The sequence below is a fragment of the Myotis brandtii genome, unplaced genomic scaffold (assembly GCF_000412655.1).
Source record: "Myotis brandtii unplaced genomic scaffold, ASM41265v1 scaffold745, whole genome shotgun sequence".
Classification (NCBI taxonomy): domain Eukaryota; kingdom Metazoa; phylum Chordata; class Mammalia; order Chiroptera; family Vespertilionidae; genus Myotis; species Myotis brandtii.
The window spans coordinates 458630-484433 of record NW_005370970.1 but is presented as its reverse complement, the minus strand read 5'-3'; the positions used below and the strand labels follow the sequence as shown (position 1 = coordinate 484433).

Sequence of the window (25804 nt, the reverse complement as noted above, 5' to 3'; positions counted from 1 at the left end):
ACACACACACACAGACACACACACACACACACACAAAATAAATAAATAAATAAATAAAATCAAAATTTGAATTTTTTCCAAAGACAATGTATTGTATTAAATAATGTATTCTTAGAGAGAGAGAAAAGTGTGTGTGTGTATGTGTGGTTGGGGGGGGGGATGAATTGTATGACAACAATTGCATAAAGAACTAGAAGGAAAATAGAAATATACCAATGTAAGTTCCTTAATTTTTGCATGGAATAGTCTTGAAGACTGACTACTGTGATAAGTAGGGGATGCATACTGTAATTTCTTATAGAAACCACTAAAAGCAAGGAGGGACAGAGTAAAAACACCAATAGACAAGATAAAATGGAATAATAAAATGTTCTGAAACCAAAAGGAAGGAAAAAAATAGGTAGTAAGATAAGTGGATATACAACAATATCAGTAACTATCTATAATAATAAAAGCATAATATGCTAATTAGACCAGACAGCCAAATGACCTTCCGGACGTCCTTCTGGACGAAGCCAGGACTGCAAGGGCTGAGGCAAACCACTGCGGCTGTGAGGGCTGAGCCCCTTGCTCAAATTTCTTGCATCGGGCCTCTAGTGTTAAACATAAATAGACTGTGTAGTCTAATTAAAAAACAAATTTTTCCAATTGTTAAACAAAGAATGACCTAACCATATGATGTTCCCACTACTAGTAAATATAACAGAATAGAAAGGCTGAAAGTGGTAAGATGGAAAAAGGCATTTTTTAATCACAAACTATAACAAAGCTGAAGTGGCCTTAATAATTCAGACAAGGTCTACTCAAATATGAGAGTATTAACAAAGATTTTTAAAATGTAATTTCACAATGATAAAGGGTCAATTTATCAAAAAGCCTCAGAAATCCCAAATGTTTAAACCAGTAAGAGAGGTTTAAAATATAAGTAGAATGATGACAAAATAAGAGATAGAACAACAAAATCCAAAAGCCATAAATCAGGAAAAAAATGATCCTAAATATTCATATGGGAATATCTTAGAAAGGATACACAAAAATATGTTAACAATGGCAAGAATGGCAGGCTATGGGTCCTGAATGGAAAGGAGAATTTAACTTTTATTGTGTATAGTTGCATAATTTTAAAATATATTACCATGTACAGGTCTCATTTTATAATATAAAGATTGTTAAAAGTAAAAATAATTTATTCCCCTAAAAAAATAGATCCCTCATTTTATGTAGCACTAACCATGTTGTTCGTTTTTGTTTTTTTTTCTTTTTTCAACAATATCAGCTAACATTTATTATGGGATTATTGCGTGCTAGTGTATTATTGTCCTATTGCTGTTACACCAAATTACCACACACTTAGTGACTGAAATCAAGACAAATTTGTTTGTCAGAAGTTTAAAATGGGTCAGCACAGCTGTGTTCCTTCTGGAGATTCTCTGGGAGAATCCTTGCTTTTCCAGATTCTAGAGGCTGTCTGCATGGCCTGGCCTCTGATTCTATCTTGGCTCTTCTTTCCTGATCCCAACCTTTCTGCATCCCTCTTCTCAGCACCTTGTCATTCTACTGGGCCCACCAAGATAACCCAGAATCTCTTCATTTCAAGTACATTGATTTACCCACATTTGTAAAATTATTTTTGCCAAGTAAGATAACATTCATAGGTTCCAGAGATTAGGACATAGATATTTTTGGGTGCCATTATCTGAATACATATTATGCTAATTGCTTTTCATTCAGTATTCTATTTAATCCTCATAAAATTTTAATGAGCTGGGCTCTATTCAATAGAGGAAACAAGTTTAGAGAGATGAGAACTTTCATGGGGTTGCACAGAGATTGAGTTGAGAAACTAGGAAATGGAAATTTCATCTGAATGACTCCAGAATCTTTACTTTTAATCACTATACTGCATACTCTCATTAGTATTAGTACATTGACTTCAGGCATAGATAAATCTGTGATATTACATATTGACTGTCATTTTAATTCTTTAAAAAATGTGTTTACTGATGTCTTTATTGTTGAAAGTATTGCATATGTCCCTCTTCTCCCCTCCCCCATTGACCACTTCTAGCCTGCCTCTGTCCCTGACACCAGGCCTTCACCACCCTATTGTCTGTGTCTATGTTATGCATATATGCATACAAGTTCTTTGGTTGATCTCTCCCCACCACCCACTCACCCACCCACCCACCTCTGCTTTTTAAAATGAAACTTTTGCTTGTTCTGAATATTACATAAGCATCACATTAAATTAAATTAAATCAAGATAGATGAATTATTGACTATAGGTTAACATTGTTTTTCTTGAACAACCTCATAAACTCCTTGAAAAAACTTCAGTTATCCAAGATCCAAGTGGTCATATCAAAATGTCTATGCATCGGCTACCAAGTTAGGATATACTTTAACCAATCTTTGGTATCTGATGACCTGAGGGTTTTCTACTAAGAGGTTTGTTTGTTTGTTTGTTTGTTTTTTGTCGTAACTGTTCACTATTCTCACATTCTTCTTTTCACAGAATGGTGCTAACTCAGGCAGAAATTGATTTTCAAGCCCACTCATATTCTGCCCTGGCAAGTTTGGAGGCAAACAACTTATTCTAATGCCACAAGTAGATTGTGTACCCCAGTGTGACCTGCAGTAGAAAAACAGTACTACAGCCCTAGTTAGTGTGGCTCAGTTAGTTGGAGCATCATTCAGTGCACCGGAATCTCATGGGTTTGAGTCCCAGTAGGGGCACATGCTAAGTTGTGGGTTTGATCTTTGTTGGGGTGAGTACAGGAGGCAATCAATCAATGTATTTCCCTCACATCAGTGTCTCTCTCTTTGTCTCTCTCTGTCTCTGTCTCTGTCTCTCTATCTCTGTCTCTCTGTCTCCTCTAAATTCAATAAAAAACAAACAAAACAGGGCAACATATTTTTAGTCATGCGTATATTTTCAGCATCTTCTTAATTGCTCTGAACTCAGAATGGTAGAGAGGTGGAAACATCTCCCTTCTAACCTACAGGCAGCTCTGATAATCTATTTGTCAGAGCCAAAAGCAGATGGACTAGGAGCAGGAAACATTTCTTGCAAAAAATAAAATAAAAATAAAACACAAAAAAACTTTTGTTATCTCCTATATTTTTGCACTGTCCACTTATTGATTTTTTTTAATGATTTAACCTGGAAAGAGATAGTATCTTTTCCAGGTTTATAATTTCAAAGGGGGACTGACAGAAATGATAGATAAATATGGCAGTTACATCAGTGGCTTAAGTCACACCTACTTGTCATTTATCTTGACAAGACATAATGTTTCTATAGTTCTATAGTGTTTATACCATTAGTGAGTTCATGGATCAAGTTGAATAATAAGCTCCTAGACAATGATCAACTGATATCTGGTCAAAAGTCATCAATTCATATTGCCTCTTTAGAATGTCCCAACCAAAGGCTGTAATTTAACTATTTAAAAAAAAAAGACTAGAAAGAGAACCAAGCATTTTCTTTTATACTGACATGGTAGTAGGCATACACTATTACTGAAAGATGCAGTTACTAATATAAGATAATAGTAAAAATGTACATGAATACAAAAGAGGTTATTAAATGAAGTGTGACAAAACAACAAGTTTAAAGAAAGTTATTCTAGTCTTACATTGGTGAAGACAAGGAAGCCAGGGAAAAAGGTTGAAATAATGTCATACTTAAGTGAGTAATGGCATTTCAGAGGGAAGTGGGGAGGGGTGGGAAGGAAGAGACTGACAAAAGAACTTATATGCATACTAGAGGCCCAATATACAAAATTCATGCAAGGGGCTCAGCCCTCGCAGCCACAGCTTTGTCCAGAAGGTCATCTGGAAGGACGTCCAGAAGGTCGTTCGGTTGTCTGGTCTAATTAGCATATTATGCTTTTATTATTATAGATATGTATAACCTATGGACACAGACAATAGTGCGGTGAAGGCCTGGGGTGGGGGAGCTGGGGGGAGGAGTTCAAAGGGACATCTGTAATACTTTCAACAATAAACATAAATTACAAAAAAAAAGAAAAACAATGGCTGCTGACTGATCATCATGAAATAAAGATAAGGTACTTGATTTTAAAGTATATATATTGTAATAACTTCAAGTGTAAGGAAAAAGAAACTGATTATATATGTTACAGGTATAGTACTAAATTAGACATTTAAACCAATTAGAATTCTTTAGCATATCTATAAGTAGTTTCCTACTAATTGTCAAAAAATTATTTAAAACTTTTTATTATAATCATATAATTATTAACACAGAGATAAATGAATGCACATCATTATAGTAACGATAACAGAGGATTGTATTCTCACTTATAGCTTCATAAATGCATTGTAACCCAGCTTCATTACAAATGATGTTTAATGATTAATTCTGAAGATATGAGTTCTGCTATATATTTGAGCAAGCACAATTAAAATAATTCGTATCTTAGGCAAAGAGCTTAGTTTATGTATATAATTCTATGAAATCTTAGAGATCTATACAAAATTAGTCTATTATTTCTGCCTTAAGGTTGATTTTTATAGGATATATATCCCCCTGAATACAGATACTGGGTCCTTTCTATCATACACAGCTACCATCCATTTAGTAGCATTCTCTGTGTCAGTGGGTTTGTTTGCATCCTGGATCTTTGAAAAAGAGAATATTGATATAGGACCTTTAGGGTGACAAGAAAGGGACATTGCCTTGTGACAAGAAAGGGACTTGCTTGTGCCAGATTATGTCAGCAGAAATCTTTTATCACAAGTGGCCCTGTATGTATTAGTAGGTATTGTCTTAGCAGATCAAAGGACTCAAGAGCTAGCACCCAATGTGGCTGGCAGTCTCTGCATGCTGAAGGCTGCTCTTCACATGGTTCCTCTACTTCTACTCCTCTGTCTTCCTCAGCCCCCACTGGTCATGCTCCATCACACTTTCATCCTTAGACTTACCAGGCAGGTAAAGTTCATCGGTTTCCTTGGTGATACAAAGCAATCTGTGTTTTCCTTTGTTCATCTTCTGTTTTACTTTCTCTTTCAAAATAAAGGTAGATGTATGTAACAGAGGAAACAGGATAGGAAACTGCTGCCAGGGGCAAACATTTTCCAAAGTAGCGTTTGACATACAAAGTATGCTCTGCTTTGTTCACAGGCTTTAGATTTTTTTGTTGAACACTTTTTACTTGTTTCAGTGAAATTGATGATGTTCATTAAAACTTTTATCTCACATATCCAAAGGTTTGGGCAGTTATTTGTAAGCCTGGCTACACAATCATTTTGGGAGGAATGTACCACCAGGTTCTCCCCCCCACCCCCCCACCCTCCTCCATATTCAGAGATGCTCACACAAGTAGTTTGATTGGTATCTGTCTGAATTTGTTTGGGCTGCTATAACAAGAATACCATAAACTAATAAACAACAGAAATTTATTTCTCATAGTTCTAGAGGCTAGAAAGTCCAAGATCAAGACACCCACTAATTTAGTAGGTGTCTACTAAATCTTTTCTATTGACAAGAGCAAACTTCCTGGTTCACAGACAACTGTTGTCATTATAACCTCACTTGGTGGAAGAGGCTAGTTCTCTGGGGTCTTTCTCATTATAAGGACACTAATAGTAATCCCAAAGGCCCTATCTCCTAATACCATCACATTGGTCATTAGCATATAAATCAGAGGGGGATGGCACAAAAAGATTCAGTCTATAGCAGAACTCTACATCCTAGCATTTCCCAATAGAGATAAAAATAAGCAGCTATGACTGAAAATTACTGGCTTATAGTGTAAATGTAACAGCCCTTTTGAAAGTCTTAACATTGACCTGTCTTGGAGACCTGTTGTTAAAAAAAATAGCCTGGTTGGCATGGCTCAGTGGTTGAGTATCAGCCTATGAACCAGGAGGTCACGATTTGATTCCTGGTCAGGGCACATGTCTGGGTTGTGGGCTCAATTCCCAGTGTGGGGCATGCAGGAAGCAGCCAATCAGTGATTCTCTCTCATCATTGATGTTTCTATCTCTCTCTTCCTCTTCCCCTCCCTTCCCCTCTCTGAAATCAATGAAAATACATTTTAAATGAATAAATACACAAATAAATAATAAATTTAGATAATCAATGTAAAATGTTTACTGCGGGGTCTAGGACAAAATAAACCTTCAAATCAGTGAGGTGATAATGATATTTTTTTCTTTTGCTATTATAATAATCCTAATTCTCCTTGTGGTAATATGGATTTTTCTGAATAATTTGAAGAGTCTTCAGCTACAAAGTTATAGCGTGGTAAGTACTATGCAATGACTAAGAATCTGTTTATCTGTCTTTCATATGTAAACAGCATATGTGTAAATCAGTATTTTGAGTACAGTAGATTTTACATGAATAACATCTTTCTTTTGTCAAATATACAATGGTTGTTTTCAAATGTTCCTCAACAAAACTAAATTCAATTCTAAGTTTCTATGAAATTAATGTTGTTCCATATTTGTCAGGATGGGGATAGTAGGCCTTTATTTGATCTAATTTGTGTCAACATGACACAAAAGGCAAGGAAATTGAGGTGAAAGAAAATAAGTCACACCCTACCTGGTTTGGCTCAGTGGATAGAGCATTGGCCTATGGACTGAAGAGTCCTGGGTTCAATTCCAGTCAAGGGCACATGCCTGGGTTGTGGGCTCTATCCCCAGTAGGGGGCGTGCAGGAGGCAGCCAATCAATGATTCTAATCATTGATGTTTCTATCTCTCTCACCCGATCCATTCCTTTCTGAAATAAAAAAAAAAGTCACAAGTGAAGTAAAACTTTATAACAGGCACAAATCAAAATACTTGTATGAGAAAGCAAGTGATGTATCCTTAATTTAGGGTTTAGTTTAAAAACAGAAAATACAGCTGTTCAGAGAACATGATGAAAAACAAATTCATTTGCCCACTGACTGTTAGGTCTCTTACAGAAATTAGTCATGATGTTCAAAGGGAACCTAGTAAAATAAATTAGAGTATATATTAAAATCAAGATATCTTCCATGATAAACTAATGTTTTCCATATGCAGTTTAAAACAGCATGCTGAATTCCTAAAATGGCATGAGTTTTTTTTACTTTCATGTCTGCGAATTTATACTTCTTTAACATACAATAGGAGAGACCTTTATTCGCCCTTATTTAATCATTTTATTCTTTCTCTGGAATAAAAATTACTGACACATAAACATAGTTAAACATCTTGGGGTTATTTATTCTCAGAAAAGCAAGGTGATATGGCCTAATAATTTTAAGTATCTTCAAAATTTTATCTACATGGGAAATAAAAATAAAGATAATATACCAAAACTGCCACACAATAGATTTAAGGTAGACATAAAGAAAAAAAAAACTTATATGATGAAGTATTAAAAGGGAACACAAGCAAGGTCAATAAACAGATATCAGATTTGGTTATACCTGGAATTTAGTGGATGGAAAATGTAACTATCAGCTATCTCTTACTGTACCAGTGTGTTATCATTGATTCTGTCACAGTTATTTTGAACACTGTTTGCATTTTTTAAAAAGCAATCTAAAAGCCTTTATGAAACAAAATAAAACCATTTCCTATAAATAAATGAACCACTATGCTAGGTCAGGGATGAAGCTTTTGAATATTGTGTTAAGATGATTTTAAGATGATTTAAATAATTTCTGCTTTTCAACAGGATTTAATACCCTTAACCACTTACACTTCTTAAACTGAGAAGGTACCAAATATGAGCATTCACACATATAAGTTCCTTATATACTTTATATATTATATCTCTTTAAATAATACTAGAAGGATAAAATAGTGTATAAAAGAGTTAGTGGCCACAAACAGAGCTACCATCTTGTGGATAGCTCAACAATAGACCAGTTATTGATGCTGCAAGTATAGCAAAATGCTATATTCTACTATTTCTAACTCCCTAGATTTAAGTAATAATATTCAAAGAGTTTAAAACCTGTTTAAATTCCTAAGTCCTGTCTATTACCACCTGAAAGGCATGTTCATTTCCTCTGAAGTTGATAAATAAATATGGCAATTACTTAATAGCATAACCTAACTTATTAATGTGTAAGTTTGGAAACATTGGAGGCTGTTTTCTCTTGTTTATTTAGCTTTAGTGCTGATTCATTTTGATAATATAAATAGTTTACCACAAAATTTATGGAATAGAAATAATTGACGAGTTCTGAAAACAATGGTGGCCAAATAGGCAGATGTATCCTGCGCCTTGTCCTGGAGCAGATAGAAGGAGCAACTAAATCACATAACATCCACCTGGAATTGGCGAATTAGACACAGCTGGTGAGACAATTCACAGCTAGGAAGGGCAGAGGATGCCTGGAGAATGATAGGATCAGGATCTGGGCTAGAGAGAGACACACGCAACCACTGGGCTGAGAGAGTCAGGAGAAGGCTGCACTGCACCAAGTTTGTGTCCCTTGGGGATGGGCATAACATGCGATTGTGGAAAGGAAGTCCACAGGGCTGCTGGAGGCTGGGAAATCTAGATTTAAGTACACAGCTGTGAGAGGCTGCACCCAGAAAAGCAGTCTGAAGAGTTGCCCGAACCTCGCTGTGCTGGGGGTTGTTTTGCCTCTGCTTTATCTTTGCTTTTATTCGCTAAACCCAGTTCATAGGACCTTTCAATGACAAACACTCACTTGAGGCTATGGTGTAGATAGAGGTGAAGATTTGTCGAGCCCGGGGAGAGGCTGTGGAGGGGGGGAGGACAGGGAGAGGTGACCAGGAATCCAGCACTGAGACATTCCTGACCCTCCAAACCTAAATAGACATTTTTTCCTGAAGAGCCAGCCTCTCTCAGCAGCCTCAAGGCAGCTAATACAGCCACACCCAGCCTACACCTAGAGCTTTTCAAAGGAAACAGCCTCAAAGAGCTCTCAGAGACTGGGTTGAAGAGGGGCAGTTCCGTCCCAAAAAGTGATACAGCACCACCCCCACCTAAAGCTCTGTCAGAAACAAACTCTTGAGTGATTAATATTGACAGCAGGCAGACAGGCAAAGCAGGGCGGGGGGGAGTTAGGGGAGATCAGGCAGGCAGGCAGGTGAGCGGTTAGGAGCCAGCGGTCCCAGATTGTGAGAGAGATGTCCGACTGCCAGTTTAGGCCGTATCCCCAGGATCAGGCCTAAACCGGCAGTCAGACATCCCCCGAGGGTTCCCGGATTGGAGAGGGGCGGGCTGGGCTGAGAGGACCCACCCCCCCGGATGAATTTCCTGCACCAGGCCTCTAGTAAAGAATAAAAATTACAACAACCAAGTACCTATCAAGAATAACCTTAAATATAAATGGATTCAATGCTCCAATCAAAAGACATAGGGTAGCTGAATGGATAAGAAAACATGACCCATATATATATGCTGTCTACATGAGAACCACCTCAGAACAAAGGACTCACACAGACTGATAGTGAAGAGATTGAAAAAAAAGTTTTCACACAAGTGGAAATGAAAAACAAACAAACAAAAAAACTGAGTTAGCAATAATATCTAACAAAATAGAACTCAAAGTAAAGGGCACAGGATATTTTCAAAGAGAGACCACATATTGGGACACAGACAAATTATCTTCAAATTCAAGAAAATAGAAATCATATGAAGCATCTTCTCATATCACAATGGCATAAAATTAGAAATCAACTACAATAAAAACAATGGAAAAAATCAAACATTTGGAGGCTAAATAGCATGCAATTAAACAATGACTGGGTGGCCAAAGAGATGAAAGAAGAAATAAAAATGATCCTGGAAACAAATAACAATGGAAATACAACAATCCAAAAGTCTATGGGACACAGTGAAAGCACCTGAGAAGAAAGTTCATAGCTCTACAGGCCTACCTCAAAAAACAAAACAAAACAAAAAATACAAATAAATCATCTAACTCTACAACTTAAAGAATTAGAAAAAGAGCAACAAGCAGAGCCCAGAGTAAGCAGAAAGAAGGAAATAATAAAGATCAGAGAGGAAATAAATGACATAGATACCAAAAGACAATACAAAAGATCGATAAAACCAAGAGCTGGTTTTTTGAAAGGATAAACAGGATTGATGAACCTCTAGCCAGGCTCACCAAGAAGCAAAGAGAGAGAACCCAAATAAAAAAAAATCAGAAATGAAAGAGGCGAAGTAACAACTGAACCCACAGTCATACAAAGGATTGTAAAAAGATACCATGGCCCTAGCTGGTTTGGCTCAGTGGATAGAGTGTCAGCCTGTGGACTAAAGCATCCTGGGTTTAATTCTGGTCTAGAGCACATGCCTGGGTTGTGTGCTCAATCCCCAATAGGGCGCTTGCAGGAGGCAGCCAATCAATTCTCTCTCATTGACGTTTCTATCTCTCCTTTCCTCTCTGAAATCAATAAAATATATTAAAAATACTATGAACAAGTCTGCTCCAACAAACTGGACAACCTAGATGAAATGGACATATTCTTAGAAAAATACAATATTCCAAAACTCAATCAGGAAGTATAAAAAAACCTAAATAGGCTGATAATTACCAAAGAAATTGAAGCAGTAATAAAAAAAATAAAAAATAAAAAAAAACTTTCAGCAAACAAAAGCCCTGGTCCAGATAGCTTCACAAGGTAGTTTTACCAAACATTCAAAGAAGAACTGAAACCTATCTTTCTCAGATTATTCCAAAAAATTCAAGATGAAGGCACACTTCCAAGTTCTTTCTATGAAGCCACCATTACCATAATCACAAAGCCAGATAAAGGCACTACAAAGAAAGAGAAGTACAGGCCAATATCTCTAATGAACATAGATGCTAAAATCCTCAACAAATTATAGCAAATCATATCCAGCATTACATATATCATGATCAAGTAGAATTTATTCCAGGGATGCAAAGCTGGTACAATATCTGCAAATCAATAAATGTGATACATCACATAAATTGAGCGACAAAAATAAAATAATCATATCAATTGATGCAGAAAAAGTTTTGACAAAATCCAACACACTTTCTTGATAAAAAACTCTTAGCAAAGTGGGAATAGAGGGAGCATATCTCAACATACTAAAGGTCTTATACGACAAACCTACAGCCAACATCATACTCAAAGGGCAAAAACTAAAACCATTTCTCCTAAGAACAGGAACAAGACAGGAAAGCCTACTCTCACCACTACTGTTCATCATAGTATTGGAAGTGCTAGCCATAGCAATAAGACAAGAAAAAGAAATAAAAGGCATCCAAATTGGAAAAGAAGAAGTAAAACTATCATTATTCCCAAATGACATGATATTGTACATAGAAAAACCTAAAGACTCCATCCAAAAATTACTAGACTTAATAAATGAATTTGGCAATGTAGCAGGAAACAAAACTAACACCCAAAAATTGATGTCCTTTGTATACACCAATAAAGAACTCACAGAAAGAGAAACTGAAAAAATAATCCCATTTACCATTGCAACAAAAAAAATTAAGATACCTAGGAATAAACTTAACTAAAAAAAAAATAGAGGAAGACATAAATAAATGGTAGAATATACCTTGTTCATGGATTGATAGAATCAATATCATTAAAATAACTGTACTACCCAAAGCAATCTAGAGATTCAATGCAATCCCCGTTAAAATACAACAGCGTATTTTACAGACCAAGAATAAGCTCTCCAAAAATTCATATGGAATAAAGAAAGATCCCAAATTGCCTCAGCAATCCTGAGAAAGAAGGACAAAGTTGGAGGGATCACAATACCAGATATCAAGCTATATTACAAAGCCATGGTTCTCAAAACTGCCTGATGGCACAAGAACAGACATATAGACCGAGGAAACAAAACAGAACCTAGAAATTGACCCAAGCCATTATACTCAGTTAATGTTTGACAAAGCAGGCAAAGGCATGCAATAGAGTCAACACAGTCTCTTCAATAAATGGTGTTGGGAAAATTGGACAGATACATGTAAAAAATGAAACTAGACCACCAATTTATACCATACACAAACTCAAATTGATAAAGGACTTATACATAAGATGGGAAAACATAAAAATCTTAGAAGAGTCCATAGGCAGCAAAATATCAGATATATGTCGTAGCAATATATTTACTGATACAGCTCCTAGGATAATGGAAACTAAGGAGAAAATAAACAAATGGCACTATATAAAAAAAAAGCTTCTGCACAGCAAAAGAAGCCATCAACAAAACAACAAGAAAGCCCACTGGATAGGAGGACATATTTGCCAATGTTATATCTGATTAGGGCAGTGATGGCGAACCTATGACACACGTGTCAGAGGTGACATGCGAACTCATTTTTTTGGTTGATTTTTCTTTGTTAAATGGCATTTAAATATATAAAATAAATATTAAAAATATAAGTCTTTTTTTTACTATGGTTGCAAATATCAAAAAATTTCTATATGTGACACGGCACCAGAGTTAAGTTCGGGTTTTTCAAAATGCTGACACGCCGAGCTCAAAAGGTTTGCCATCACTGGATTAGGGCCTAATCTCCAAAATTTATAGGTAACTCAAACAACTTAACATAAGGAAGCTAAACAATCCAATCAAAGAACTTAAATAGAAACTTTTTAAAAGAGGACATACAGAAGGCCAAGAGACATATGAAAACATGTTCAAAGTCACTAATCATCTGAGAGATGCAAATCAAAACAATAATGAGGTACCCTCTCACACCTGTCAGAATGGCTATCATCAACAAATCAACAAATGACAAGTGCTGGCAAGGATGCAGAGAAAAAGGAACCCTCCTTCGCTGCTGGTGGGAATGCAGACTGGTGCAGCCACTGTGGAACACAGTATGGCGTTTCCTCAAAAATTAAAAATGAAACTTCCATTTGACCTCACTTCTATGGATATATCGAAAGAAATTAGAAACACCAATAAGAAAAGATATATGCACCACTATGTGCATAGCAGCACAATTCGCCATAGCTAAGATTTGGAAACAGACTAAGTGCCCATCAGCAGATGAGTGGATTAAAAACAGTGGTACATCTACACAATGGAATACTGCTGTAAAAAGGAAGGATGGGTTGGCATGGAGAACATTATGCTCAGCGAAATAAGCCAGTCGGAGAAAGATAAATATCACATGATCTCACTCATTTGTGGACTATAATGAACAACATAAACTGATGAACAAAAATAGATCCAGAGACATAGAAGCATGGAACAGACCGTCCAACATCAGAGGGAAGGCAGAGGAAGGACAGGGAATAGGAGATCAACCAAAGGACTTGTGTGTACGCATATAAGCATAATCCATGGACACAGTAGGGAGGTGAGGGCATGTTCTGGGTGGTGGGAAAGTCTGAGGGGAGGTCAATGGGGGGAAAAGGAGACATATGTAATAATACTTTAAACAATAAATAATTTTTAAAAAGAAATAATTATCAAGCAATTAAATACTGCAATGATTTCAACTACTGGAAAAGATATAGTATATAAATGCTGTAAAATTGATGTGTACTTGGATTGAACTACAAAATATCTTTTCCTTGATTTCTCAAAAATATTTTTATAGAATCCATGTTCTTCATATTGGAATACTTGCACTAATAAAATTTTCTCAGAATAAAGCCTAGATTAATTCCTGTAGTTTTTTTTCTTCTTCTCTCTCTCTTATTTTAAGCTTGTATGTGACTGTTATAGTTAAAATATTTGTCTGTTTTCTGGAACTCACAAGTGTTTGCTGGCCATTTTAGTTGGAGGAATGTAAAAAATAATGAGACAATGTTGACAAAATAATTATAAAAAATGGTGTTTGTTATTTTCCCTTTTAATGAAATTAGAGATATTTTAGAAATCTTGAAAAAATGTATCTTACTTTCCACATGGATATAATAAATAGTATATTACAAACTGACCCCATTCTTTCTTTCACTTTTTTTCAGTCCTTTAATGTTTTAACATTTCTAAACTTAGGATTTTTGCTTTACATTATATAATCAGGTTGGATTTTTTACTATTGCAATTTTATGATAGTAGTGAGAATTTTCATCTCACCGTCAATGTAATATTACACATAACATATTCACTGTCTTATTTTTGGCTTTAACCCCACGCACGTGCAGACTGATGTTCAAGAATCATTAGACTTCCTAAAAAGACACACTGCAAATAAAAAACTAAAAGTTCCTGACCTTTAATATATCTGCTCTAAAGAAAAACTACTAAAGGATTACTAAAAACTTTATGATTTTCACTTATCATTGATTTCAGATGATTACTGTCCATATCAGGAAATACAACTTTTCTGTTGGTATGTAGAAAGTAATAGAGTGATCACATTGTTCCTTTGTATATTATATGCTATATTTATCGGACACTTTCTTGAGTGTATAAGTGTAATTATTTAAAACTAAAACATAAATTCTGTAAATACAACATATATATAAATTATTTTTAATATATAATAATAAAATTGACAATGTATAGGGTAAATATCTATTTATTATTATATTATTTAAACATTTTTCTACTATATTTCCTTTCTCTCCTATTCATTTTTCAAGAATTAAATCATATTCTATCAACTTGCCTATTTTGTACTCAATTCAAACATTTGTTTTCATATTTTGTAAGTGAACTCCCTTAAAATTTTATTGCTGCCTCGATTAGACTTGACTTGTATACTATTTAAGCTTTAAAATCTATATTCTTAAAAAGTCTTATTTATATAGTATTAATAACACAAAACTGGGATCCTTTATCAAGGTATTCACTTATTAATGAATCATGTGAAGGATGTGGATATTTGCTATACTCTGCCTGCAGAGCACTAGGAGTATTCATATTTTCCAACTTTCATCATGTGTTGTGTCTGTGTGACAGGGTACCAGCCAAATACAAAACAAGAAAGGTTAAAATCTGCTTATATTAAAAATTAACTGAATGGGGCCATGGCCGTGGTAGTTCAGTTGGTTAGAGTGTCTTCCCTATTCACCAAATTTTGGATTTGATCCCCAACTAAAAATCAACTAAGAATGCAAAAGTAATGAAACAACAAGTTGTTCTCTCTTTCTCTCTCTCTTTCTCTCTCTCTCTCTCTCTCTCTCTCTCTCTTTCTCTCTCTCTCTCCCCTTCATCTCCCTTACTCTCTCTCTCTCTCTAAAATCAATAATAACAATTAACTCAATGGTATAGTATACATTATTATACATTCTATGTGCAACAGATATAATCTAATTTTTCTAGTTATCTGTCTCTGCCATTAAATATTTATACCATTAAATTTTTATATAATGTATGACATGAAGGAGCATATTTTACTTTATAAATAATTATTTTCTCATGACTTATCTTTTTAGCAATTACAATATCTTAGCTTTATCATTTGTCTACCAGGCATACAGTTGACATTCTCATTGTCCAAATTAATCTTTTCTGATCTGTAATTCAATTTTATGTCATTTTGCATGGCAATGAATCTTTTTTAATACACATTTCATCTAAATCCCCATATTTTTAGACAGAAATAAATGAACAGTGTCTTTTACATTGGCCCAAAGTACATTTTGACAAATAGCCCTTTTGAGTCTAGATTCTTGCACTTGACTAATATGATTAAGTCACAAATAATACTGGGAGGGGCAACAACTTCAAAAAAAAAAGAACACTAAATCAGTCAGTTTTATAAGTTAATTTGCAGCATCATTTTGTGTTGAAATTTTAAGAGGTTAGGATACTACTTTTTCCTTCATTATTTTGAAGGCACTGGGTTGACTCTTCCTTTTAGATTATCCAAATGCTTTAAAAATGAACTCATTTGATCTTTTTCATAACAATAATATTAACCATCTTATATTTACATAATACTTTTTATTTTGCATATGTGATACATTGCCTCATCTCATTTAATCCATGTATAAACTTTTTTTCCCTATAGGTAGGATTCTCATTCTCTTTCTATATATGAAAGTTATTAATTTTCCAAAGTTCTCACAGATAGTAGGCGATGCAGTGAGAATTAGAAACTGGGCGTTTTGAACTCAAATCTAGAAATCTTGCTACTAAGAGTAATCAAATAATCAAATCCCTGTGTATGAAAGTCAAAACTTGAAAGGAAATTTGAACATATGGTGTACGAAAGTATATTTTTCATATATTTTCAATTTTTAGAACTCTAATTGAGCAGTGCAATAATAATAATTTTCTGTCATTGGAAATGTGGAGGTATTATAACAACTATTTGCCCTGAATCCATTATTCAGTAGGATACACGGGGCACTGTTGGTGACCTCCTTTCCCTAAAGGTGGGGATGGATGAAGCGAATTTCTCCCCCTCTCTCTCCAGGTGGTTATACTGTTTGCACGCTGAGCTACACAGCTTTGGAAGGGCTTGCCCTGGGATAGACTGGGCTGGATTTAGAAGAGGTTGGTCATTGAATAGCTCTGCTAATTTTTGCATCTCACAGTTATGCAGCTGACAGCTCCTTTTGGTGGGGAAAACTTGGATATATTTCAAGGTGATAGCAGTTTTGTCCCTCTGGCAGCAAGCTGCTGCAACCAGCTTAGTCCATTATCCTCCTCTCCCACTGGATTTAATCCTGAGCACAAGTCTTGGGCTTTTGTCAGAATAGAGGGTAAGGGATGAATAATTATTTCCCATTTGTGCTCAAAGAAAACAGAACTACACTACATAGTAGTCTTCAATTACTGAACTGGGTTTGTCTATAGTTCCAGTGACTTATAAATTACTCTTTGTAAAAAACCACTGTTTAACATTATTATTTTAGTAATTTTTATGCTTTTAATATTTCATAGTTTAAGCTTTATGACACAAAACTTCGGCCATACTATTTAACATTCAGAGAGTAAAATGCAATTTTATTTTTTTAAAATTTGTATTAGAAGATTTAAAAATACAGCTGGCTGCTCTGACCAAAGTGATTGAAACACCACTGTACAACTGTGTACAGGGTAATTTTTCTCAACTTGACTTTCCTAATCTCATGGGGTGGTTCTGTAAAATCAATGAAAAGTAATTAGAAATTTAACGTTCTGGATGTTGTAATTACATTAATCTTTACTATTCATTCTGTGGAATACCTCTTATAAATACTGGTATTTCATAAGCATATGTGGGAAATACAATTCCCACAGATCCTAATTAATTAATTATGTAAAATTGTCTTAGCATATTTGGGAGCAGCATTTTCAGTTTGCTTTCCTCCAGGAGCTCAACATCACTTTCACTCTCTTTCCAGCCAAAAATTATAGTCAGAGATGAGCATTTCAATTTGCAGCTGCCAGTTTAGGGTTAAGATGTGATTCCAGGTAACAGAAGCCAATGAGAGTACACCCAGTTGATGTTTGTGACATCATCCTCCAGCCGGAGTACACAGAACAGCTGAGGTAGCGTTCAGTTTCAGCCCCAGTGCCATTATGATGGATGTTTACATCTCTTCACTGAGAGCCAATTATCTCGCTTTTGTGTGAGGCCCAAGGATCACTCATGCTGCCAGCTGCACAGAGCACTGTTGGATTTAGCTGAATGAATTGTTTTCCCTGTCTCTGGTAAGAGCCTCTTCTGTTTTACCTTCTCTTTCAAAATAAAGGTAGATGTATGTAACAGAGGAAACAGGATGAGAAACTGCTGTCAGGGGCAAACAAGATTACTATCCACTCAGATTTGAATCAGAGAAATGTTTAGCATTAGTAAGAGGAAGTAGGGATTTAGCAAAATGAATTGAAGAGCATGCTAACGTGTACCTGGCAAACTAATTTGCAGTAGGAAATGAATGGCAGGCAAAATAGCTTTTCTTTAGAGAAAGGAAAGTAACTGCTATTACAGGATTGCTTTTTGAAGGTGTTTTCAAAATTATATATGGTTGTGTATGCCATCTGATTAATTTCTTTGTGTTTTGCTATTAGTAGCAAAGGGAAGCGGTAGAAATGGTCACCCAAGTAGAATTGCTATAAATTTAAAATGAGTCAAACTTTGTAATTGTTAAGTGATAGTTCTTTGGGACAGTTTTCCAAAGTTGTATCTATACAGGAAAACAAAATTTACCAAGTGAGCAAAGGCTTTAGCTTCTGAAATAAAGTTGTAGCACTTTGTATTTATATTTATTATTTTTAAATGATATTAGCAATAGGTTTAAGGAACAGTGTGGGTGTTTTTTTCCCCTGGAATTAAGAGATGTTAGAATCATGTATTGCACTGAATACTTTTAAATGCTTAAAAAAGATACTGTTTTATGTATCTGCAGATTATGTAAACCCTGAAAAGAGAGCTTTCAATTATTTAATCATTTATAAGAAATAATATCTACATCTGAGGATCCTTACAGCATTGTAGTAAAACAAATATATTTACAGTTGTTGAATTGCTATGACTGTAGGTGACTGAACCTGACAGGGATTCTGAAAAATCAAATACAATAAAAGCTTTTACTTGGCAGGAGGTTTACATGCTCCCAAATGAAGAATTCAAAAACACTTTTAACTCCTCAGCTATTGTTTATTATCACAATAAATTAGCAGACAGTTGTTATCTTAAAGTTGAATGCAATTGTTTATTAAATGAAGACACAGAACATTGTAGGTAGCTGTTTTTTAATATAACACGTTCTCTTACTAGCATCTCCATCTTTTATAGGGTAATAAAACTTTTGAATAATGATGACTCGTCTATCAGGCTACAATATGCTCATGCTTTTCAGATTTATTTTTACTCTGCTTTACCATCAAATATCGCTGCCTGTGCAAACCAGTAATTTAGGTAATTAGAAATCAGGGTTTGGAGGTGCTGAAGTTGTACTTAAAGACAACAGGCATTTCTCAGCTGTGCCACACTTCTCCATCTCCTACTAGCCCAGTCCTGTTGGCAGCGCTTGGCATCACTGCTGTTCGATTTGTCTCCTCAGTCAATTCAGATCTGAACAAAACTGAGTTTATAGAAAGTGTCAGGTATGTATTAATGGAATCTAAAGAATTGAGCTTTGTTGTCTCAGGCAAGACAGCACACAATCCGCTAAATCTCCAAAGCTTACAAATGTGTATCTGGAGTTAATTTTTTACAGGGAGATTTATGTTGGTTATTCTGTGAATTTCAAAATCTAAAAATGAGAATTCAAAAGTTTGATAATGTGAACTTGAAAGAATGAGTCACTGCTTTGAAATGATTTTTGTTTTCCTTAAGTACTTTAAAGTGGAGGTGAATAATCCAAAGGTATTGACTCTGTCATTTTCACAGGTGATCAATCTTGACCAAGGGAAAGCATTTGTTTTCAAACAATTAATTCTGTAAAAACCTATTTAGATCATCCTGTCAGCAATGAAGAAAATCTTACTCAGGCAATGAGCAGTCTAGACATTGAAAGTTGCATTTTCTGCAGTGTATGAATGCTTCTCTCAGTATTATCATAAAACTGCACTGCTTTGAGAGTGATTGCAGTGGCAGAATTGCTTATCTCCTTGTTTTCCTTTGAAAAACTTTGTACAACAGGATTGGCATGATGTGATTTACCTGGATGGGGGACTTCATTGACACAAAGTTTTCACTTTTTATTTCATATTTTTGAAGAGAGCACATCAATAGGATCATAGCAATTTCTCATGCTGCACACTCCCTGGGAAGAATTTGTAGTGCAGGATGCCATAGGCAAAAGATTCCTGGTGCTACAATGTATTTCTGTGTTTCTTGCTTCACATAGTCCTTTGTCTGAGATATGTGATTATCATTTTCTTCTTTTGCATTTTTCTCTGTATTACCGAGTTCTCTGTATGTGGCACGCCAAGCTAAATGTTACTAAGTGACAGGTTTTATAGGTCTTAAGAAGAGGTGGGAAAAGTGCACAGTGATAAAAAGATATATATTAACCCTTCTGAAGTTCTCTTCATTTTCCAGAGGCTGAAGATTAATATATTATTTTATTTTAAAAATTGTTCCTCAAATTATATCATCACTTATTCCAAAATAACATTTTTTCCTCTTGTATGCCTTAATTTTCTCCTAGCACTTTGTTTAGGTAAGCGCCTTCATTAGCTTCTTTTAATTATTAAATTCATGGCATCATTTAGTTTTGTACTTTTGTACTTTCTCTGTTGAAGTATTTGGATGTGTCATTAATTCTGTGCTTGTCTTAACAGTGTGAAATTCTGGACTTCCGTGGCCAACTTTTTAGTTAAGTCAAGAATATAGTAGCTATGATGTCATCTTAGCAATTTTATGTGAATGCATGAATATTTATTTAGATGCCTATCTTATGTGCATAAACATAATATTCATATTTACATTAAAATTTCAAAGGTGTTCACAGACATAATATCCCTTATTCTTAATAACTGGTCTGTGATAAAGTAATTGATATTATGCAGCTAATGAAGCAGAGACTCATAGTTACTAACTTGTTGCCAATGATGGCCCGATCAGTAAATCAATAAATGAAGAAGTCAGAATTTAGAAATAGGCTTTCAAATTTCAGTGCCCCACATGAATCTATCAATCAATCAATCAATCAATCAATCTCTCTTCTCTCTTTTCTTCCCCCCATCTTTCTTCATATATGTGGCTATTTAACTAGTTATTATTATTATATTTTTTTTATTATCTACTCTGTGCCAAGCACTCATCATGGTGCTTGGATTTACTTGTAACTGAACAATATGAAAGATCCTTGCTTTTTTTCCCTATCTGTCACACTCTTATGTTTAAATTATGAAAAATATAGAATGTATTTCAAGGTGTAGATTAATAAAACAATAAACTTGCTATGAAATGGGAAACAGGTTGAGAAATGGACTTACTTGTATTTCTTATGTTTCTATGTATCAAGTTTATGTATGTTCTAACCTAAAATAGATTTTTAAGTACTTTACACTTAAGTATTGTGAAAAAATATCTATCAATTAATTATAACTCATATTTGGTTCTGAATATAATCACTGCAACATAACAAAAATAAAATGCTTAAATTACAATGTATTCCAAAAAAAAATTTTGGACAAAGTGATTTTGTATGTGTAGGATACATTCAAGCAATCTTGGCATATAATTTATCCTACTTTATAAAAAAGTCATTGATGGTCATAAGGCAATTTTACAGTTGTTTGGCGTTAGATGGGGTTTGGGTAGTATAAATGGGAGACTAAGAAATAGATGAATTTTATATTTCCTTTTTAAAAGATTAAGAATGTCTTCCAAATGATAGTAGTTTTTATTTGAAAGAAGCAAACAAGAAATAATCTAAAGTTTAACACTCATTTTTTTCCAGTAGTTTGGCATATATTAATAGTAGTGCTAGGAGAGTTGAACTGAAAATGATATTTACTACCTATTGAATTTATTTACAGATGCCCAGTGATTTTTTATAAAGAGCCTGCAATCTAACCTCCTCAGAGAAAAATCAATCTGTACATAGAACCTATCAGTTGAAGATAAACCATTTTAGATGGTATCATTTAATTAGCTACTAACGAATCAATCTAGTGACCTACATATAAATTATAAAACAATTCAAAGTTGCCTGCACATAGTTAATTTAGCACAAATTTACTCTTATAGTAGTATATAAAATTATATCCCTGATATTGAAAAATAATATTATGTCCCTGAATTTATACCTTTTACTAATATGCATTTGAAATGTGCAGAATTAAGGACTGGAATTAGAATACAATAATAAAAGGTCTGAACTAGCTAAATTCAAGGAATATAAATACATGGTTGTTTTGCAAAAAAAGTTTTACAAGACAATAGGCCTTGAATTTAGCTACTTTTACCTAACAGCATTCCAGAATTAATTTTGGTAATATTTGTGATGAATAAAATATAAACTGACATCACATGTGATTTTCAAGTACAAAATCTGCTCAAAGCAGAGAATTGGTTGTTCTGCAATTCTGATTTTAAGTGCAAGGAAGTGAACATAGCATAAAGACAGTCATGGTCACAGTTTTCATTCTGAAGTGAATCTACCATTTTGCCATCGCACACTATAAAACTCTCAGGGTGAACCATAGTATTTGAATCAATGTGAAAAATGTATTTTTACTAAAACAGAGTGTACATATTGGTACTGCAGTCAGTCCGATGAGATATTGAGCTGGATGAGATTTATAATGTGGGGCAGAGCATGATAAAATCTGTTGGATTGATAGGTATAGTGCAAAGTTAAGTCCCAGCAACTTTTCTCAATTTTAATTTAAGTACATCCAGATGACGATTGGACCAACAAACAGTCCTGTACAGTAGAGCAATAAATAGCAGATGCCCTCAAAGATGTTTTTTGCTTGTTTCTCTGCATGAACTGTGGTAAAAATATTGTTTCTGGGCACAGACTACCTGAGTATGATTTCTTGCCACACCTCATTCCAATCTTATTTATTCATATAAAAACTTGGGGAAAGGAAAGTGGTACCTGCCTCATAGGGTTGTTGCGAAAATTCTGTGAGCTCATCTTATCAGCACTGAGAACAGTGTCTGACATATACTATGTGCTTAACCGGTGCTGCCTCCTTTTAATGTTTTCACCATACTGACTTATTTAGTACTGTGTGCATGTTTTAATTAATTTAGGTGTTTCATTAAAAATCAATATTTGCAAACACAAAAACCTCTGGTATACAGCAAACACAAAACTGTTGGGCAATAATCATATTAATTACTCTTTAAAGCTTGCTACTGATTTCTGGAGTTTTTAGTACTAGACATAGACCTATCAGTTACTGCATATAAAATTTCTGATGTGTCTTAGATTTCACATTTTAAATATGAAAAATAGATTAAGTAAAAAATGGATTTAATAACTTTTAGGAACATTTCCCAGCTTTTAAATCATATAAATGTCAATAATATAAATGGAAAATCTTATAGTTTTCTGATTTATGTTTTTTTTCTATTTTACACTATTTGCCTTTATCTTTTACTAGAGGCCCAGTGCAAAGACATTCATGCACTGGGGGGTGGGGGAGGGCGACAGTCCCTCAGCCCAGCTTACGCCTTCTTGCAGTCCAGGACCTCTCAGGGGATGTTCGCCTAAGCCAGAAGTCAGATATTCCTCTCACAGTCCAGGGCTCTCGCAGTCTGGGACCCCTCTCTCCTTACCACCCACCTGCAGCAGAGGTGGGAGAGGCTTCTGCCATGCCACTGCACTCACCAGCCATGAGCCGGGCTTCTGACTGAGCAGCACTCCCCCTGTGAGAATGCACTGACCACCAGGGAGCAGCTCCTGCATTGAGCTTCTGCGCCCTGGTGGTCAGTGCATGTCATAGCTACCGATTGTTCTGCTGTTTGGTAGATTTGCATATTAGGTTTTTATTAGGATACCATTGTTTTTTATCAGTTGATGAGAGCTTGAAATGTGTAGTTATAAAAGGTTTTACAGATACCAACACTCCTGCTTTCCAACAACAACTCATTGTCTCTCATGGGTGATGAAATGGTGTTAGAATTAGGCCAGAGTCCTCTATCTCATCCTGTTCTGTATCCCTAACATATTCTGAAAGGCAAAATAAGAGTGTTTTGATTTTTAAAATCTGTTTTGTTTTATTTCAGTGAAGCGCCTAACCTATCCTCAATCTTACATCAAGAGAGATGCAAAAGAAAAGTACAAAAAACCCCCACAAAACAACACCCTCTAACCCACAGTTTATAATCTTGTAAAAATGAGGTGTTAATGTACATGTAAAACACAAAATAAAAACCTTATAATTTCACTAACTTATTTTGTCTTCACTTCTAAATGTTCTTAGTCATTCCATAAATTATTTAAAGTGCAGGCACACAATTATTGAGCACCTATGACATGACCACAATGACATGACCTATGACTGTTGCCCTCAAAGGCCCATGACCTAGAGGCCAACACAAAGTCAAACATAAATAATCATAATGTAAAAAAACAGTAGGCACAACCTAATCATAATTGTAAGTCTTGGCTGGAAGGTTAAATTGAGTTCTTCTAAATTAAAATACTTTGGAAGGTCTGTGATGAGACAGCATTGTGGATTTGAGTAAATGTGGAATGCTTCCTAAAAGAAACAAAACAAGAGGAACCAAGACTATTTAAAGCAGTCTGACACATCAGAGGAGCAAAAGGCCCAGAGAACCTACTTCGTTAGATTTCAAATGGCATTATTAGATTCCCCATTCTGTTAATTTATTTTAAATAATGGGTAATATTCAATGAGATAACTCATTTAGTAAGAATACAGAGAAGGGAAACACATGACAGAATTGAAACTATCAGAGTTTGTGAAAGACACCTTGAGTCAGCTATTTTTCACTCTTGATGATCGTGACCAGACATTAGCCAAGGAGAGGAAATGTCTGATCCTGAATGACCCAACATTTCAGTATTGGTATTGGGCTAATGTCAAGTGGAAGATCCAGGGGAATGAACTCCCTTCTTATTGCACAGCTCAATTCATTGTAGCTATCTTGAAAATTACTTGAATAGCATACTATAAAAGATATTTATTAAAATTGTATCTTAAGGGAAAAGATTAAATATCATCCTATTCCTTTCTTGTGACTTATGGTAAACACAAATTAGTATTGAGGGAAGAGAAAGAGGCACTAAGCATTAGTGAATAGCATAAACTAATTATTTTCATAGTTATTTCTGAAGACTGTCCCCAAAACAGTTATTCTAAATGCATTCATTTATACAATAATGAGTCTCCAATATGGAGAAAGAGATGGCATCCAACGAGGACATAATTAATTAGGCTTATCTACAGGCTCCCATATCTACAATGCTATAGACACTCTGGAAGGTGGTGGAGGTGCAGAGATAAGTGGGGTGTTGATGTTACATCAAGAATATGGGTGTCATGGCAAGGCACCAGAGACAATAGGACAGGTCATCCCAAGAGAGAAAAGACAGTTGCCTGCCTGTTTCTAGTAGAACAAATTCCTGCTTGCCTTGATTTTTAGTATTAACTCTCAGAGCAATGTCACATAATGGGATGCTAGTGAATCCTTCAGGAAAGATAATGATCTTGATGGTAAGAAATAGGCAGGAACTGTGAGGCATTAAAGAGGTGGAGATTACCATCCGGAAAGTAAACATTTTAGGGAAAGGGAAAATATATAACCAAAAACTTATTAGAATACAGAATTGTGATATTAAGCACAGGAAACATGAAAACTAATTATAGAGAATATTTTATTCCCTTGAAGTCCAAGACTCTGCTTAATTTTTATTTGAATACCCATGGCCTGGAAAAGGATTCAGCAGTTGTTTGTTAAGTGAATGCTTGACTGCCCGAGGAAGGAAGGATAAAAACTCTTTTTCTGCTTTAGCCAATTTGACTCAGCGGATAGAGCATTGGCCTGCGAACTGAAGGGTCACAGGTTCAATTCCAGTCAAGGGCACGTACTTCAGGAGCAGGCTGCATGTTGGAGGCAACCAATTGATGTTTCTCTTTCTGTGTCTGTCCCCCTCCCTTCCACTTTCTCTAAAAATCAAAGGAAAAGTATCCTCGGGTGAGAATTAGAAAAAACAAACACCAAAAACCTGGTTTTCTTTGTTTGTATGTATATACATTGGATATGCTATTTGAGATGCCCATTAAAGAGCAAAGGAGATAAATTTTGTAGTTGTTGGATATATAATACTGGGGTTGAGACACTTAGTAACCAACTTAAAATAGTTGACTGCAAAAACAATCTCACTGAAGAACATCAACTAGAGAAAAAACTATAGGGAATTCCACTATTTAAAGGATACTCAGCAAAGGATACTCAGAATGTAAGGCCTTTGATTCAGGAGGAGAACTAAATCTAAATCCTATCTTTAGATCCAGAAGGAAAAGGCATTGAGGAGGGGAGGAAATCCAT

At 35.1% G+C, this 25804-nt stretch overlaps 2 protein-coding genes across 3 annotated transcripts in view; both read left to right on the top strand.

Annotated features, from left to right (window-relative positions):
* Positions 1 to 25804, top strand: part of MGAT4C (MGAT4 family, member C) — a 776551-nt gene that overhangs the window by 485994 nt on the left and 264753 nt on the right. The window contains exon 1 of one of the 2 annotated variants that reach the window (XM_014530611.1): positions 17497 to 17532. The exons of the other annotated variant lie outside the window; for it this stretch is intronic. The gene's annotated coding sequence lies outside the window, so the exon portion shown is untranslated. Of the gene's footprint in view, positions 1 to 17496; positions 17533 to 25804 lie in introns of those variants that run through there. 2 annotated transcript variants of the gene reach the window in all.
* Positions 24188 to 25804, top strand: part of PSMG4 (proteasome (prosome, macropain) assembly chaperone 4) — a 34367-nt gene continuing 32750 nt past the window's right edge. The window contains 1 exon segment of the mRNA XM_005882987.2: positions 24188 to 24321. Coding sequence (XP_005883049.1) covers positions 24188 to 24321 — 134 coding nt within the window.